The 18570-nt window shown below is 39.4% G+C and overlaps 1 protein-coding gene across 1 annotated transcript in view; it reads right to left on the bottom strand.

Moving 5' to 3' along the window:
- FAF1 (Fas associated factor 1) overlaps positions 1-18570 on the bottom strand; it is a gene marked incomplete at both ends in the record, with an annotated part of 143134 nt that extends 124564 nt beyond the window's left edge. The window contains 2 exons of the mRNA XM_079536576.1: positions 3715-3783; positions 18526-18570. Of these exons, the coding sequence (XP_079392702.1) occupies positions 3715-3783; positions 18526-18570 (114 nt within the window). The remainder of the gene's footprint in view (positions 1-3714; positions 3784-18525) is intronic.

The raw sequence follows: 18570 nt of genomic DNA, 5'->3' as shown, positions 1-18570 counted from the left end.
TTGGAAAAATAAAACAGACAAAAGTAATGTCCAGTGTTTAAGTTCTTACCAGCTGGTAGTGAGATTTACTACACTGTGTAACAAAAGAACTAAGTTAATGTTTAGAAAATAGCAAAAGACATAAATAATGGACTGTTGCTAACTGTCAAGAGGCAGTGGATGGTCATTTGACCAGGAATTCCATCTTAAATGGCATTTCCAACAGAAACAGAGAAGGAAAAATTACAAAGCCTCTCTCACTTTTCTCAGTTCAAATTCTTCTTACTTTTTTCTTTCCACAGAACATCACAGAAAAAAATACAGGAATAAAGTGTAAACTAAATGCATATTTCCATTAAGAAACTAAAGTCAAACCAAACAATCTTCTGTGTAAGTTATACACCAAAACGAAAACAGAAAACCCTACAGTTGAGAGTAGAAGCTTTTTAAAAACAGATGTTCAAAATATACAATTTTCTTGTTCCAAGATACAGAAATGCTTTTTTTGTCAGCTGATTCTTGGAAGCTAAGTGAGAAAAGAACTGCAAGTCATCACATTTCCAGGTGCACTAAACTGCTGGTTTCACTGAAATTATACTGTGCTTCAAACACGGAATAACAAAGCTAAGCACAGCAGGAAGGCACAAAGGCCATTTTAAGAGTTTATTTTAAATAGAAAACAGATTTTTGTGAGGTTGTTTTTTCTTTTAATATATTATTATACACACAACGTCTACAGTGAAGTGAACATGGGATAACCCCACCTCAACTTTGATTAAACTGACTTTCCTCTTAAAGTGTTACGCCAAGCAGTACCCACATCCCCATATCTGTCGGGAAAAAAATGAAATAACAGCTGAAGGAGTAACAACAGAAATGCTGATATGGAAAAAGGTAGAAAAAATAAGCAGATAATGCTGTTCTTCATATAAAAAAATCTGGTCTTACTAGATTTTATGTACAGGATATCAGGACAGCAGTTACCACATATGTAATAACCTCACATACCTGAAAGTCCATATCACATAGGGCCAAGCAGATTAGGAATTTCTGCATTAATAGATCATTTCTCTTAAATATATACTATCAGAAACAATTCAAAAAGGACATACTTGGGATTTCTTTTTTATTCCCTTCATACGAAGTTTGAGATACATTTACATTGTCATTCTTATCTCCAAATGTCAAAGCAGAAGGTTTTGAATGAGAAAACTTATTAAGCCATCAAATTTTACAGCACACAAATTCCTAATTTTTGCTTCCTCAAATATTAAAATCTCCTGTAAATTGATTGGTCTCAGAGGAACAACACTCGAGAAGAAACAAACCAGCACTTGTAGCAGGCTTAAGAGTTACTGAATCATTAATTGAAGAACAATTTCATAGTGATGAAGACCTAAAAGAAATCACTGCGTTATCTACATCAATCATCTAGATTTCACAGAATACCTGTGGCATTTCATCACTTGGCCTTGAATAAGCCCAGTAAATAGGTAACAGAGCTCCAATACATTAAAAAAGTAAACTGCTATTTGGGGAAGACCACAACAAAGGTCAATTCATGTGCAAAAGAAGGAAATCAGTTATTGGCAAGATTAGACTTCATGATCCCATCAAACAGTTTGTTTGTTGTTACTGCAGGCAAATTCCTCCACAGCAATCTCATTACCAATTTGATTTTGAGCACTTGAAACCTAGCAATATAATGTTTATAAGTGGCAGCTTCCTGTATCACTTTAAACAGTTACAAATGTGATTTCAACACCATAAAACATACACAACTCAGATTTAAATCCAATTTGTTTAGTCTAAGTGGAAGACAATGTCTCCAAGCATCCCACGTTAAGGGAGGTAAACGAAGACTGGGGAGGTGTGAACATGACAGAAGTAGGATCTTTACAAGTTCAAAAATTGTTGATGTTTCCATTCTCAAATGAAAAGAAAAAAATAATTCATACGCATCCTTACTTTAAAAAAAAAAGGTTGCCTTTAAAAAAAAATAAATAAAAGAGAGCAACTAAACCAAGAAAGAATCATAGAATTGCTCAGGTTGGAAAAGACCTTAAAGATCATCAAGTCCAACTGCAAAGCTCCTTAGAGCTCACTGAGGCTTGGATTGCTGCTTTGTTTTGTTTAAAAAGGTAAGACCTCATGTCCAAAAAAATCCAAAAACACAGCAACACTCACTCAAGTTACAGGAAAGAGATGGGTGACACTTTAACTCTCGTACTAAAATCTACTAACAGGACCAGAAAAAAAACCAACAACAAACTATGAAGAAAATAAGCAGTAGGAATATTGCATCAGGGCAAAGAAAGAAATTCTTCAAGCTACCTAAAATACAATATTTATAGTGTGAGGCTTCTTGCATATACATTTTCACATTTTCCATCTCAGCTGAAAAGTTTCAAAAAGACCTTTTGGTTTAATCAAAAACAAAGTATTCCCTCCTCCCCAGTTTCTTGGCACTGGTTCCATACTTGATCACTGAATCACAAGGCAGAGAGGCACAACACAAGCACACAGATAATACTGATGCAGTAAGCACACAAAGGATTATTATTTTACAGTTTCATTCTACACTTTTAAAATAAGTAATCCCTAGGTTTCTCGTCAGTTGTGAGCTTTTTCCATGTGCTGTTTTGATTTTTGAAATGCTGAAATCCATCGTCTAACAACAAGATGTTTAATTCTCTCAAGATAGAAACTCCTTGTCTTTTTACATTCTGCCTCCAAATCTCATCTTCTCTTTCTTCACTCTTCTGCATAATTTAGCATCCACTCCCCTTTGTACAAGAAGTCTGCTACTAATAAGAGAGCCAGTGTCTTATTAATGACAGGAGCTTAGGGCATTTTTGTCACTTCTACCCACTCCAATCCACCTTTTTTCTTCTACCACTTACCATTCCCCTTTTGCAGACACTATCCTGAAGTACCTCTTACATCCCTAACCTTTTTTCCTTTCTTACTTTCCATGTCTTTTTTAAGCATGCATTTTTGGGACATTACTTCTTTCCCTACTACATTTTACTTCTAGATCATTTAATCATCACTAATAAGATGAAGAATGTAAAGGTATTATCATAGCTGTAAGTACTTCATTCCCTTTTCGCTCATTCTGGAGTCTCAAAAGAAAATAAACAAACAATAAAACAACTCCTCTTTATTGTTCTTAACACTTTTTCATCATAATTCTCTCATTCAGCATTACCTGCGATCATTTATTGTAATCCATATAACTTTACAATTTACAAGCCCCCCAAAATCCTATCCAACTGATTTAATGCATCATATTAAGAACCTTACAACCCGGAAAGAAAGCATAACACTATTCCTTGTCTTCATATAACAAATACTTGAACTTGCAAAACAGCCCAGCCCACACTGTGTCACAACAAACTACTGTGACTAAGGATGTTTTAAATCGTACCATTCTGCCAACACGCAGTTGTGCTTTCCTGTTTAAAAACATTAATGACTAAGATTTAAATGAACACTTTTGCATATGGTTTCTGGTATGTCACGGTTTCATAGCTTAGAGTTACTACTGGATAAACTATACCAAGCCTTTATTTTGCAATGTCATGATACAAGCAAGAACTAGAAGAAAAAAAAAAAAAGCCTGCACATAACTTGCTTGCCCCAGCCATACAACTCTGAAATAAAGACAATAGCTGTCTCAGCAGGATGGCACACCACTGTTCATCTGACAAGTCATTCTCTTAGAATACTTACCACTAAATCCCAGTTATTTTGTTCAAGCAAAGTTATAGCTTCATCGATATTTTCTATACCAGTACAAGCCTAGAAAGAAAAAGAAGCAGTAAACTTAATTAAAAGCATTGATCAAAGTAAGCACTAATACTTAGAATTAATTTCAGTAAATGACAGGAAATTTATAGGGTTTTTTATTTCTGCAAGGAGAGCTTTAAACACCACAGATTTGAGTATAATTTCCTCTTCCACCAGAGGACTTGTGTAACCTTGAACAAACCACATAAGGAAGCATGACAAAGTAGTTATTTGCAAAATTAGGGCTACAGTGCTGTCTCGTAAAGGTGTTCTGAGAATTCTACATCAGAAATTCTGAAACACTCATGCTCCCTTAAAAGGGACCACAAAAATATTTAAAATGCTCAGTCTGGGGTGGTTGGAGTGCTTTGTCTCCAACCAGAACCAACTCTTCGGCCTCCACCAACGCCTTTTACCCCTACGCACTGCAGGTGTTACACAGCACTGCTAGATGAAGAAGAAGGTGGCAAGTCAGACTTTTTGCTCAGTCAAGTACAGGTGAGGAACCTTGTGAAACTCTTTAAAATGAAGTCTGTGTAATGAAACATTTACTTTCATATAAAATGCCTGAATGTTGTTCCAGCACTGTACTCATCTTTCACAAGATCTCAGCCATGATCATGTTCCTTCTGTCCCAACATACAGTTATATAAAACTTTTATATAAATTTCTTTTTATATATCATATAAAATAGGGAATTTTAAAAATATAGTTTAACAGTAATAGAACAGAATCAGTGGGAGAACAGATTCCAAAGACTCATCGCTTTCCTTTAAGCATCAAAAGAGAGAAATGGCAGGAAGGGAGCACAGAAACAAGTACTTAACACCATCAGGCTACACTGAAAGTGATCCTGACAGCTCTGCTGCAATGTACTCTGACTAGGATAAACTTCCACCAAAGTGACAGTCTGAGGTTCCATTGACAACAATGTGAAACACATTTAAAGTCTGGACATTTTAAAAAACAACTTTGAGATTTCACTTTTCAGACTGACTACTTTTGTCAGTTTTGTTAGGTGCCAATAAAAGAGGAACAAACATTTTGGAATTACAACAATGGAGGAATGAAAGCTACTGATTAATGTAAACCACAAACATGTTTTAAAATCTTCCTTAGCATGCTGTAATATAAGTATCTGTTGCAGCAGATTATGACTTCAGAAAAACATTTCAATATGGAGGAGAAGAATTGATTCAGACACTACAAGCAGTCAAACACAAATTTCTGTCTCAAGTCATGCTCCATCACCGGTTTAAAGATGAGTAAGAAAATTAAAAAAAATAAAAAACAAAAGTTTGTTTCCTGCACCATCAATTCCAGAAAATCGTCTGGTTTGAACCTCAATTATTTTCCTTACGGTGAAGCACCAAAGACAAGGCCTCACTGACAGCCGTGACATCAAGGGCTTCTGGAGGGCAGGATGAGGCCCAGCACAGCCTGACACCAGCTTTTGTCTCCCTCTGGAAGATACACATAAGGAAGCAGCAGTCCTGTGAGCCACAAAATTAATAAAGCCTGGTTCTTCATGGGTTCATCTCTCATTCCTAATTACAAGAGCTGATTTAAGCTTCTCCAATGACTAGAATATTTATGAAATCTTTTTTCTTTTTTTTTTTTTTTTTTTTTTAAAAGGAATTATTTCCACGCTACCTTTTTTTATTTTGATTAAATCTGGAAGAATTTAATTGGTATGAGTACTTGGGTTCAGAAGATATTTGTGAGGACACCTGGGCACCATAATCTCATATGCATTACTTCTTCAGGAAGCCAGACTAAGAATCACAGGGCTGACTCCTTTACAATACATAAAACATGTGTTTCATTCGTTCTTATGCCTTTCATTCTGCCCAAGCAAAAATTACAATTAAAAACATTGAATTCTAACAGTAACAGGAAAAAAAATTCAAGCCTCTGGAAAGTATACAAACTCTGAAAAGCAAAAGCATGCCTTTCTTATTAAGCAGTTAGAAATATGATGAGAATTTTTTCCACTTTAATTCAGAGATTAACTGATTTTTATTCAGATTTATTTTCATAGAAGGCATTAAATATCTCAGCAGAAAATTCCTACCAGCAAAGTACTAAATCACAAAGTACTAAACCTAAGCAACAACAAGCACATCCTCCAAGTAAAATCTGAAACTTAAACCAACGATTACAGTAAAGGTAAAATCTTCCACGTTTACTGGTTTGCAAACATTTATACATCAAAAAGAAATCCAGAAATTTAACCAAAGGCCAAAGGGGAAGCAAACGTTAGGAAGAGTGCCTTCTCTTCTCTGGATTTCCTCTAAATCTAAAATAGCGCTTTTGCCCTCCATAGCAGCTATAGCATTTTTGCAGAGACTGAGCAGTCTCTCCTGGGTTTTTCAGACCACACAAGAGGAAAATGAACGTGAAAAATGAATGAACTGTTGTTTTTTACTGAATGCACAAGAACAGATTTTGAAGACAAAACTACTGAATGTTAAAGTAACTCTCACAGCACCTTGCTTTTTCAGACCAGGTGTTTCTATCAGCCAGATTTAGATTTGCACACAGGAAATTCTCTGCAGCTCTCCTCCAAACGTTTTTCACATGGCTAAGCTGTAAAGCTATCACCTTAGTTACTGATGGAGAGCTTACCCGTGCAGAGTTTCAGAGCTATCCACCAAGTGGCCTATCTTTTTTTAATTGGCAAAGTAATCTGAATCACTGTTAAATAGGGAAAAATAAAGTAATCATTTGAGGAAATAATTCAACTGAAGGGCAGATAGTTCCAGGCATCCAAGACAAACCCTGGAGATGCTTACAGAAAGCTTTAACACATGGCAGTAGACTCACTCTTCTAATTCCTTGCAGGGTGGTCTAACCTTGGCAGCTCTAACAGCTGCATCTGGATTTTGAGAACCTCTGTGACCCCCCCATCTCACCAGCCAAGGCTTTAGCCTACCTCCACATCACAGGAAAACAGCTGACTTCCCCATCTGGCGGCAGCTGCTGCTGAAAATGCTCCTCCTGCACCTGCTGCAGAGACCCGGGCAGTTGTTACACAGCAAAGCTGGGAGAGACAACTGTTGCTCCCAGCACAGAGAGCCGGGCTGTTACTCCTGCAGAAGCTGGGAGAGCAGCAAACAGCTGTCGCTGGCTCAAATACAGAGTTAGGCTACTGCAGCCCTGATAGATAGCTGGTGGCAGTTGTTGCACAGAAGCTGGGAGCAAATGGTATTTGGCAGCCAGGCAGAACTTGCTATCCCTACTCACCTGTGGCCTCTCCTCCTTCTCATCAAGACACAACACAACAGTCAGAAGTACCCAAAAACCAGGGTCAGCCTAACAGCCACTGATTGGAATGACTTTGATGTCCAGCTCTCTCAACGATCAGTTGAACAACTCTTCATTTCCTTTGACTACCAACAGTCACTATGTTTTCCCCACGCAGGGACCACTTCTGCACTAACCCAATCTAGGCGATACGTTCAAACGCTTCACACAAGGGGTTCAGGACCATTAAAAACAGACAGACAGATGGCAGAGAACTACATCATGCATTGCATCTTGCATGGCAACTACTACATCATGCATTGCTCTCTCTCCTGTAAATGTCAGGCATGAAAAAAAAGCTCACAGTGTGCCTGACTAGCCTTCACATGCACTCTGCAGTCAGCATCTTCAGCTGAGCTTCCTGCAGTAACCTGGGGCCGACACACATACAGGTCCATACAGCAGAAAGGATTACATTGGAGCCCTAGCTCCAAGCACCCAGAACAGTCAACTCAGACAACGGATCAACAGGACAGACTCACACCAGTTGTCAGCTACAGATTTTTTCCTCTCATTAACATCATATCCATCTGTCTCAGAGTAAGACTAAGCTACTGTCATTCAGTCCAATGCCTACTCCTCAGATACTGAAACAACTGATGCACAGTCTCCTGTGCTGGATGAAGAGAGCTTTCAGCCATCAGCATTTTGTTGCAGCTATAGTTCAGCCCATCTTCTTAACATGTACCCAAAACTGCAATACCTGGGAAAATAACTCCATTAAGGCATCACAAGGTTCAACAGGTGATGTCACCTGGGAGGATTTAATCCTTCTGAGATCTACGAAATACCAGGAAGACAGCTTAATTCATCCCCACCACTGCAGCTACACAGACAGCACCCTAGGAAATTATTACTTTTAAAAGTATCCAACCTTTTTTTTTTTTTTTTTAATTATTGGATCCAGCAATACAGCTGGAGCTGTATTTTATAAAGACATATGAATTTCTAAAGACAAATCAAAACCATTGGCAAAGAACAAATACTGCTAAAATCAATTCATTCTCCCTTCAGTAACTTACTGTTTAAAAGATAAGAGACTAGGAGCAAGAAAAACTCTTTTCAGGTGCAGGCTACAGATCTGCTAGAAAGAATGGCAGAATTCTCAAGGGTGGCAGTTAAGAAAACCTCAGAACTGTTCTTAATAGCATCAGAAATAACAGCAATATCCTTCTTTTCTGTCTCCTCATGTACTTAACCTTCCAATAAAACCAAAATTCAGCTTGCTGTTTTACTGACTCCTTCAATCACAAGCAGACAGGTCATTTCACAGACACATTTCAGCTTCCTGTCAGGTTTTGGACATCTCTGAAGACAGGGTCTACAGCCACCCTGGACAGCTTGCTCCAGTGCTTGATCACCATCAAATGAAGGATTTTTCCCTTGCATTTAGCTATAACTCTCCTTGATGCAACCTGTAACCTTTGCCTCTCGTCCTTTCACTCTGCCACTCTAAGATACTGAATGCTATACTGTCTATTGCCTGCTGTAGAGATGGAAGAGCAGCTAGATCCCCCTTAGCTCCTTCTCTCCTTTTACTGAACAAGCTCCAGCTGCCTCTCCACCTAGGTGGTTCTCTGGCCATGGCAGGGGACCCTCACAACTGGGATTTCTGAGTACCTGGGCATTTCTTATGCCAGAGCCCCATCAGCCCCCCGACCACACAGACTGCAACACAGAATTACAGAACCACCAAGGTTGGAAAAGGCCTCCATGACCACCCACTCCAACCATCCAGCTATCATCAGTATTTCCTCACTAAACCACGTCCCTCACTACAACATCCCAACATTTCTTGAACACCTCCAGGGACAGTGACTCAACCACCTCTCTGGTCAGACAGTTCCAGTACCTGACCACCCTTTCAGAGAACAAATTTTTCCTACTATCCAAACTGAACGTCCCCTGGCACAACTGGAGGCCATTCCCTCCTACCATATCACTATTTACACAGGAGAACAAGACACAAGTCCCTGCATGGTATCCCGTATCACTTCAACCCTGCAACAACCCAACCATACTGATGCAATGAGACTGTTCTTACTATGAGTCATCTGTGGTTATTAAATTAACTTTTACTTCTTTCTAGTTTAGAGAAACATTTTAAAAAACATCCAGGCATATCGACTGAGACACAAACTGAAAGGTCACCTACTGCAAGCATCTAAATGAAGAGATAAGAATACTTGTCTGTTTTTACATAACTCGGAAGACCATCTGGTAAAAATGAAGCAGATTCACCAGCTGTTCACAAAACAAGCTAATACACTTACCAGCATCAGAAGTCTGGAGAAGGTCTGGGCGCACACGCCATGCTCGAGTTTTGCCCAATGCTTTCAATTCCTGCCCCAACTGTTCATACTACTCGAGCACTGCATTACACAAAGTGAGAAAACATTGTCCCCCTTCTACAGAGGGTAACAAGAGTGGTATTTCTGAAGGTCACACAAGACTTGCTACCTATTAGTTACCAGGCAAACAAGAGTGAACTTTGCCCACGCTGAGATGACTGCAGAGCTCCTGAATAAAGCAAGCAGGGTACAAAGTCTGAGCTGGTAGCATGAAGCTCCAACCACTTCTGAGCAGAACTAGCTAGCTTGGAATCACATTAACCATATTCAAATGGTTTCCACCAGAATCTGTAGCAAATTTTGCTTCCAGAAAGCGTGGAGGCACAACACCAGGAAGTCCATCAGCTGAGCCAAGACGTGAACCCCAGTTTCACAAGCCCCATCTAACACTTGAGGATTTTAGCCACATCCTCCCTGCACTACATGCAGAGAGCAGTGCTCAAACTGAATTACAAACCATGCCAAATCAAAAACAAGCAGCCATTGATGAGTACTCTGGACTACTAAACCCGTCTGCCTTTTCTGAAGGCTGAAGATGTCCTTTCACTACAGCTGCTATCTAACTACAACATGCTTTAGTTCAGATTATCATAATTTTTCCTGTGCTTGCTTAATCTGCAAAAGCATCTCAGCAAAAATTAAAAAACACCAACATTGCCTGAATCACAGTTGCTCTCAGAGTGTACAAATACCGCTCCAAAAGTAATGCCTCTTGTTTTACTATGTTGATCCACAGTGTCAGAAGCAAACACTGGTGGTATGGCAGTAGAGGTTGAACCTTCCCACCAATATCCCATTACATGCTGTTGTCGTGTGACAGATGGCAGCCGAGGGGCAGCCTGACAGAATGGCATCCAACATGGAAGCGTATATAAAGCCAAGGTGTGTCACTGAATTCCTCCATATGGAAAAAAGTGGCACCCACTAACATTCACTGATACACGATGAGCATTCATAGAGACCAAACAGTGGATGTGAGCACGGTCAGTGGTGCACTTCAGCAGAGGCAAGAGGGGGTCATCTCCATTGGTTCAGATTTTTACAAGAGCAGCATGCAGGCTCTCGTTCACTGATAGTGAAAATGTACAACTAGGGGCAGCAGCTACCTTGAAAAACAGCATTCTGTAGATGAGAAGTTGCTCTACCAAATAGTTTTATTGTGCTCTTTGTATCTTTTGTAGTTTCCACAGAGATAAATAGGAGGCATTACTTTTGGAATGCTCTGCATACGTTACAATGTCAGAAAACAATACATATGGAAAACAAGGGTCAGAGAAACACTCCGGTTCCTCTATAGTCACAAATATCTTTTTCCTCATTACCTATAAAGCAATAGTATCCTAGAAGAAATTAAGAAGGAATAAAATCCATTTTTGAGACAACATACAAAGGAAGAGCACTAACTCCTATTTAATACATCTGTATCTCTATACTCGACATTCCATATCATATTTTTTGGTTCAGAACAGGACAAGGACAACTCTCCAAAATAGGAGAGTACAAGAACACGCAAATCCCAGTAAAATACATGCCATACCATAAAGTGGGCCAACAATGACTATAAAAAACATTTGACTAAAGACATAAACATTACATAAGCTTTTAAAAGCATCAGGACAAGGAATGTTGCCAACAGGTCAGAAGGATCAAAGAAGATACCAAAGAAGTTTTAACGGAAGGCAAGGACAATGGAAAAGCTAAACGAATTGTGTGTGCTCATTTTCACTACAGAGGAACTTAAAGCTCATCCCATAAGAGATCTCTGTAAAGAGAAGCTTTGTTATTCTGAAGCATCAATATACACACCCAGAACAAACCACCAGGATCAGACAGTCTCCAAAATTTTAAGGGAACTTCAGCAAATGATTTTATTTTTTTTAAACAAAAAAAAAAACAACAGACTGTTTCTTAAACCAGCCTTAAATGCTCAATCTCCCCTTCTTCCTACAGTGCAGGCATCAAACTTTTTGTGAATTTCACTGGAGGGAAACCTTAGAGGGTTAAGATTCCTGCAGTTTGGGCAACTTTGACTCCTGCATCACAAGAGATAGTAGAAGCTGCAGTGAAACATGCAGAATAGGACGAGTACATACACTAATGTATATACAATATACTGAGTAAAAGTAAACCTATATATCATAGAACTACTCAGAGATCTCCAAAGAACTCAAATGATGAAGAACTCAAAGCTGTATCAAACTGACACAATTTCCAAAATTCTCCTAAAGAACTTTATCATTACACTCACAAAATGCTGACTTCCAGAAACAGGAAAACCCATCCAAATACTATTTCTTACTGCTCTTTCCTAAGGATTAGCCTCCAGCCACCGCTTGCAGATGAGACATTCAGCAACCTGGGTTTTCAGTCTGAGCTGATACAGCACCTTTGGTATTTGCTCACACAAATAACCTGACCTTTAAAAAAAATAATAGAGATGACTCAGATCCAGAACTCTTGTCTTTACAAATTGTTTCCTGCAATAGGTAGAATATGAAACCTATGTAAAATAGCTCTAAAAGGCTAATCTGTTCTGCTCTGGTTTCAAAGAGTCTTCAAACTTCAGTTTTATCGAAGTACCTTCTGAAAGCATAACTACTTCCACAGAACAAAGACCTGCTCAGCCAGTTAAACTCAGAGGATCACCACAGGACTGCTTTGATAGACCAAATAACATCTAACGCATACATTAGGACTTTGGTTTCCTCTTCAACTTGTTTTTAACAATTGCATATTATCTAGTAAATTCTAAAAAAATGGGCTTAATTAGCAGGTATCACTCAAGCACATAATTTCCTTTCATCCAAATGCTGAGGGACAACTCAAATGCTAGGTGTTTACCTAGGCTTCTTCTAGGTTTCTACAGCAGTTAAAAGGAAGGACTCATCTAATGGCTGCCCCACCAAAATGCACTAAGCATGCAGTATGCTTTCATCCCTTACCCTTAAGGCCACTTACAGCAAACAAAAGCAATTGCATTGCAAACCAAGAGGCCCAACTACCAGTTCCAATGCTGTTACTACTGACTGTGCAATGCACAAACATATCTGCTCACTACAAAAATATAAATTCTATCCCCAAAAAAGCTACGAAGTTTCTTTAATAAGCTATTAACTCCTGTTCGCAGTAGGAAAAGCAAGAAAACAAGGCATGCAATGGTAAATGAACTATGACAACTGCCCAAATAGAGAGGGGAACATCTCAGACTTTCTGCACTGAGATTCTTTTAAGATTGGAAATTCCCAGAGCTCCTCAGGAACTGCAGCAACTCACATCTTCACCCTCTTCTTTTCTACACCTCCCTCCAGTCAAAAATATCAACTCAGTAAATGTTTACTGTAAATGATACTTGTGCACAAAGAAACGTTAGTCGCACATTTTACTTTTTATTTGCCAAACAAATGTCCTCTTTTCTTACAATGAAAACACATTCCTAGCCTCTATGACAGACACAATAACTCACAGATTATAGCTACTAGTTGTCTTAGCGTTTGAAAAACATCTATCACCTCTCAGTCAGTTTCAGTGACCTACAAACATAAATACCGATATGAATGGGCCAATGGAAAAAGTGATGTGATTACTATGATGTAATTGAATGAAAAGAACTGCATAAACCTCTTCCTAAAAATGAATCGGTCCTCCAGAAGTAAGTTATTTAGGTTCTTACAGCTAGGCTGTAATGTACACATATCACAGTATCTTCTTTCCATAAATGTCAGACTGTATTTCTAATTAAATATCTGTCCTTATGTAAGAGCATAGCAGGCTTCTCCATGAAGAGCTATCAGTGAAAATATCCAAGTTATCATGTTATAAAATGAACAACATTCTTACATGAATTTCCCATTTTGCAACTCTGCAATCCACTTCATCTCCTGTTTAAAGGCCAGAGAGGAGATGAGATGAGGAAGTCCAACCAGCTTTGTCCTGGTGCATATGAGCTCCGGTGTTACAAGTGAATCTAGGAGTATCTAAAGAAATTCAACTGTTGGTTCTTCAAAAACACATAAAGAACAAATAAATATGAGCAACAGCCTTGGCAGCAGCCAATGACAAACAAAGTAACCAAACTGACATACACTAAGCATGCAGTATACTTCCATCACGTCTCAACCCCTAAGGCCACTCACAGCAAACAAAACCAAATGCATTGCAAACCGAGAGGTCCAACTACCAGTTGCAATGCTGCTACTGACTGTGTAATGCACAAAATTAAAAGACATGACAAAACCACTGTTACCTGAAGACACTCAATAGGAGGGAAAGAGGAAACAAACCTGCCTCTCCCAAACCTTGATTTCTAACCTTCACAGGACTGCATTTCCTCCCAGCTGTGAGGAGTTGCAGAGCTCAGTTCAGCTCTGGGAATGCTTGCTGCTAAAGCTCTTCAGCTGTCACACAAATGAATGAATCCTGTTGGCTGTGGTGTAAGCAAGACTATGAGCTTTTAAACTCAGACAGATCTGAACACAGACATTCAGGTGCCATGGCAGCCCTCCTGATGAAAGCACAGGCCTCCAAGAACTTTAAGAATAAGTCTGAAAACACTTTCCAAAGATTTAGCCTTTGACTGGATGTCTCTTCAGCATTTATCTTGCACTGAGGGCTGTGCTCTAAGTGAATTGCCAAACACGTCACAGAAAGCCTTCGCAGAAATCAACAACAGTCCTTTCTGCTTCAACATCTTCATGACCAAATGTGAAGAACATCTTTTCGTTCAGAAATCAATTATATGAACGTTAACTTTACTATAGGCTCAAAACCCCCGGGTGGATAAACTCCTCTTACTAACACCACATGGGATGCTCTTTCCAGCCCCCAGCAGAAGTTCACAGTGCAGGATAAGAACCACGTGCACTAACTTGAAGCTGTTCTTCAATCTGCCTACCTTTTTCACCCATCAACTTTTCAGACTGGCATTAACTAAAAGGTAACAAATGCTGACTTAAGGCAACACAACAATAGATGCAGAAGAAAGCAAAGCTCCAGCAGCAAAGAAAAAGTAACGCACACAAATTCTGCACATCGACTGTTACAAAGTGAAAACTGCGTAACAGAGATAAGCTTAAACAGGGCTGAAGCAAACTGATGTTTCCCACAGTCACAAAAACAAAAAAAATCAAACCAGTATCTTTGTCAGATATTTAGCAGCACTAGTTAACTTCCATGTGAAGGTGACTCTGCAGTTTCTTTAGTTTTACCATTCCAGAATGAAAAGAGTAGCTTGAATTATGGTTAAAAAAATAAAGACTCCAAGGCTGAGGTACCAACGTAACCATCAATCCTCTAACTTAAAACATGGATTATCTAGCATGCTTTCTCACCTTTCTGACAATTACATTCTATCTTCCCTACCACTTTTTGCTCCTCCCACAAATCTCTTTTTTTTTTTTTTTGAGAAAAAGACTGATGCAAAGGGGAAGCTCAGAAGGAAAATAAGTATGTTTTATACACGAGTATGTGAACCATACCAAAGCACTCCACTGCCCAGCACTTTTTAAGTTAATTTTGAAAAGAAAAAAACACCACATGACTGTTTCACAGAGGAAACAAACTATTAGATACCTGTTGTTTCAAGGAAAGCAAGGATTTTCGAGTCTTACTATTCCACTCCAAAGTCTTCCCACCCAGATCAAACCTTGAACTAATTTATTTGGTCAGTGAGAAGTGTGAATCCCATGAAAAATTTCCTATGGAAGTTTTACATGCTGGATATTCTTGTAACAGATGGACACCCAAAGAGCTGGCAACTCCCACTGTACTCCAACCCTCCGGCCCACTTTACGCTTAGGAATTACTGTGAGGACAACTACATTGACTGACAAAAGCGGTCCTATGAGTTACATGATTTACACTGACAAAAACTTCAGCACCCATCCTAAGGTACCAGTGTACATAAATGTCCCTATCTGACCCTTCCGCCAATACCCAAAGACTGTTTTTCATTTCTGAACAGTTTAACTACACTAATCTAATTAAGGTCAGCACAAATAGCAGTCGTGATTAAGTTCACAACTGCAATTGAAGTTGCTATTTGGTTGTTCTTTACAGTGAAAAGTGAACTAATACACTGGGAGAGCAACTCTCTTCAAAGCCCTACCTCCTCAGGTCATTAACACGACTCGAGTGACTACAACCAAGTGACTACCTGGGGACTGACTACCTGCCCCTGGTTAAACACAACAAATAGAAAAATGACAACAAAAAGCAGTAGAAATTATTTTCCCATATTTGTAACAGAACCTGACCTATGTTGCTGCATCACTTTTACCAATTCACATGCAGTTACCTTTACAAAGAATTTGCTGGGTTTGGGTTTTTTCTCCTGTGGAATTTTTTCTATATGCCAATGACACTTTGTGGAGAAATTCTGAACTGCATTTAGGAAGAGAGCTAAAACTTGTTTGTGGGTTTAACTCCCACATATCCTCCCTTCATATCCTTCCACTGAAAACAGACCGATGGTGCACTAAACCAGGCTTTGGTAGAAGCTTTCCTAAGGGAGGATCTAAGGGGGAAAAGCCAGATGGGTTGCTTACATAACCTACCTACATATACACACTTAGTACTCTACAGGTAGCATAAAGTCACCTTGTTAAAAAAACAGCAGGAGGAAAGAAAACAAAATCACACAGAACAGCCTTCAATTGCTTTGAGACATGTTAAGAACTGTATCTGGTAGATAGCTTTATCTTGCAGTTAGTCTTTTATAAAATTATCCAATGCATGTACTTACATATGAGTACACTATAATAACTTCAAGTATTTTTTCTCCTTGTTAGAAAGGAAAAAAAAAAAAAAAACAACTAACAAATGCAATATACGATCCTACTCTAGTTTAAACTAATGGCAAAATCCCTAATGATTTTGAGAGATACAAAATAAGCCCATGAATGCTGCCAAAAGCATCACACATTAGCACGATTATGACTTACCTAATAATAAATGAATAAATAAATAAGGGGGAAGATGGAAAACCTTTTCAAGCTGTAAAAGTTCCAAGACCAATGCTCTATTCTTCTTAAAAGAAACTTGGGAAAGCTCAGTGTGAAGTGTTGATGAAGTTTCCCTCCCAGTTTCACTCAACAAAATTAGCTCAACTATTAAGAATGGCTTTTAAAATTCCCATCGTGTACACCATTCTTCAGCAAGATATCCAACACAAACATAAAAGACAGCAAAACAACTCTGAGAAATACATTTATTGATAAAAAAAAATCAGATAAATAAAAGACGAAACCGTGAAAGATTGCTTTGTACATAATGTTTTACTTTACATTTTAAAATCTTAGTTAATGAGTTGCAAATCCCATTGCATACTTAAAATACTCAAAATCCTCCACTATTTTTGACAGCTAAAAGACATGAGGCCTAAAAATGATTAGCACTGTCCAACAAGTGACAGTTCAGTGTCTCAGGATCAGATGAAAGTTTGAGAATTACTAAAAAAAAAAAAGTAACAAAGACAACAACAGAAATAAACAAGTACATAACATGGAAGCTTCCTTATTCTGTTCTTTTAAAGAAGCATTATTACACAGTAAATTATTTCCTGGGTGCAAACCACATCACCTTCATTCTATACAGCCCATTCCTGCAGCTCCACCGCTGCTCTGCAAGTTTGCAACAATACTTACTTGTCTTTGCAATAACAAATAATGGAGTTGCTCTTATACTTTTCGTAGCTGGTTTCAAAACCCAAGCAGAAAACTACTGCAGAACTAAAAAATAGCATTGCCACTAAAGGTGTGGAAAGTAGACAGAGAAAAAAAAAGCCTGCCTTATTAGATCTACCTGTAGCTAACTGAATCATTGCCTCTCACGTGGAACGTAAAGCTTTTTTAGCTAGTAACGTGGGGGACTCCATAAAGTCTGTCTCCATCGGTACTGATGCAGAATTGGAGCCTTAGTCTCCTTTTATGTGATGTATTGGTAGTGAAAAAGCTATGAAAACCCATCCTTAAAATTGAGACATTACTTCTTACGTACACAGAAGTAACTCCAAAAGCAGCAAATCAAATGATTATAAAAACATTCACTAAATGTTCAAATAAAAATGGGTGCAACATATTCACATACAAGTGAAAATGTTTCTTTGTTATCAGCTGGGAACTCTGCATGTTACATCAAGAAGAAATCAGATAAGTTTTGCAAAAGAGGAATTATGTAACGTACAATATGATCGCATCACCTCTAATTCCAAGGAAATGTTCTTGTTAAACACACAGGGAGGGAAGGGAGGAGTTTTTCCCTCCCATTTTTTTTTAATGGAATATGTTAACTTTACAGCTGACAGCTGAGAAAGAGGCTCTTTTAAGACATAGTACATTCACCGACCAGGTTTACAACTCAATCCAAGAGTACATCCAGTCAAAAATCAGGCACTGTAAGAGGACAAAGCTTAAAAAAGATGGTTAATTGAAAAGCAAATATTAAGGAGATATTCAAACACGATCTGATATCCCTACAAGCTGCTCTTCGCAGGCTTTGCCCACCATTACAACCAGTATCACCCACCTGTTTGTTTACTCGTTCTTGGAAGTAGGAATAAGGCAAACAAGCAGCATGAGGAAGCAGTACACAGAAGAGATTGAGCAGGCCCCGCAATAAATGCTGAACACCGCACTTCAGAATAAGAGGTCGAAGTCAAACGTCACCTCTTTTCGCAGGCAGGAGGAGAGGCAACAAGCAGCGAGGGCATATTCCTTCTACACAGACACGCTGTGGTACGGAACGGGGAAGGGAGAGTCCTTCCGTCATTACAACACGCGGAGCCGGCGCCGCCGCGAGGAGGGCACAGCCGGGCCGGCACCCATCGTCGGGCACGGCCTCCGCCCAAACCGCCCCGCACCGCCTGCCCTGCGCGGGCTGGGGGAGCGAGGCGGAGCTGAGAGCTTTCGGGACGCGACGCGGAGCTCCCCGAGTTCAGGGGGACGTCGCATCGGCGCGGCCCGAGAGCCCGGGGCACGTGTTGTGACGGGGAAATAAAGGAACGGAGGAGCGGCTCGCGATCCTCCCACAGAGCCCCGGAGGCACCGAAACGGGCGGACAGAGAAAGCGGAGCGAGCCCCCGGCCCCGCGGGCCGCCGTTTACCTGGAAGTCGGCCAGGATCATCTCTCTGTCCATGTTGGACGCCAT

This window comes from Tetrao urogallus (genome assembly GCF_951394365.1).
Source record: "Tetrao urogallus genome assembly, chromosome: 5".
Classification (NCBI taxonomy): Eukaryota; Metazoa; Chordata; class Aves; order Galliformes; family Phasianidae; genus Tetrao; species Tetrao urogallus.
The sequence above is the reverse complement of the archived record's forward strand: the minus strand, read 5'-3'. Positions and strand labels throughout refer to the sequence as shown.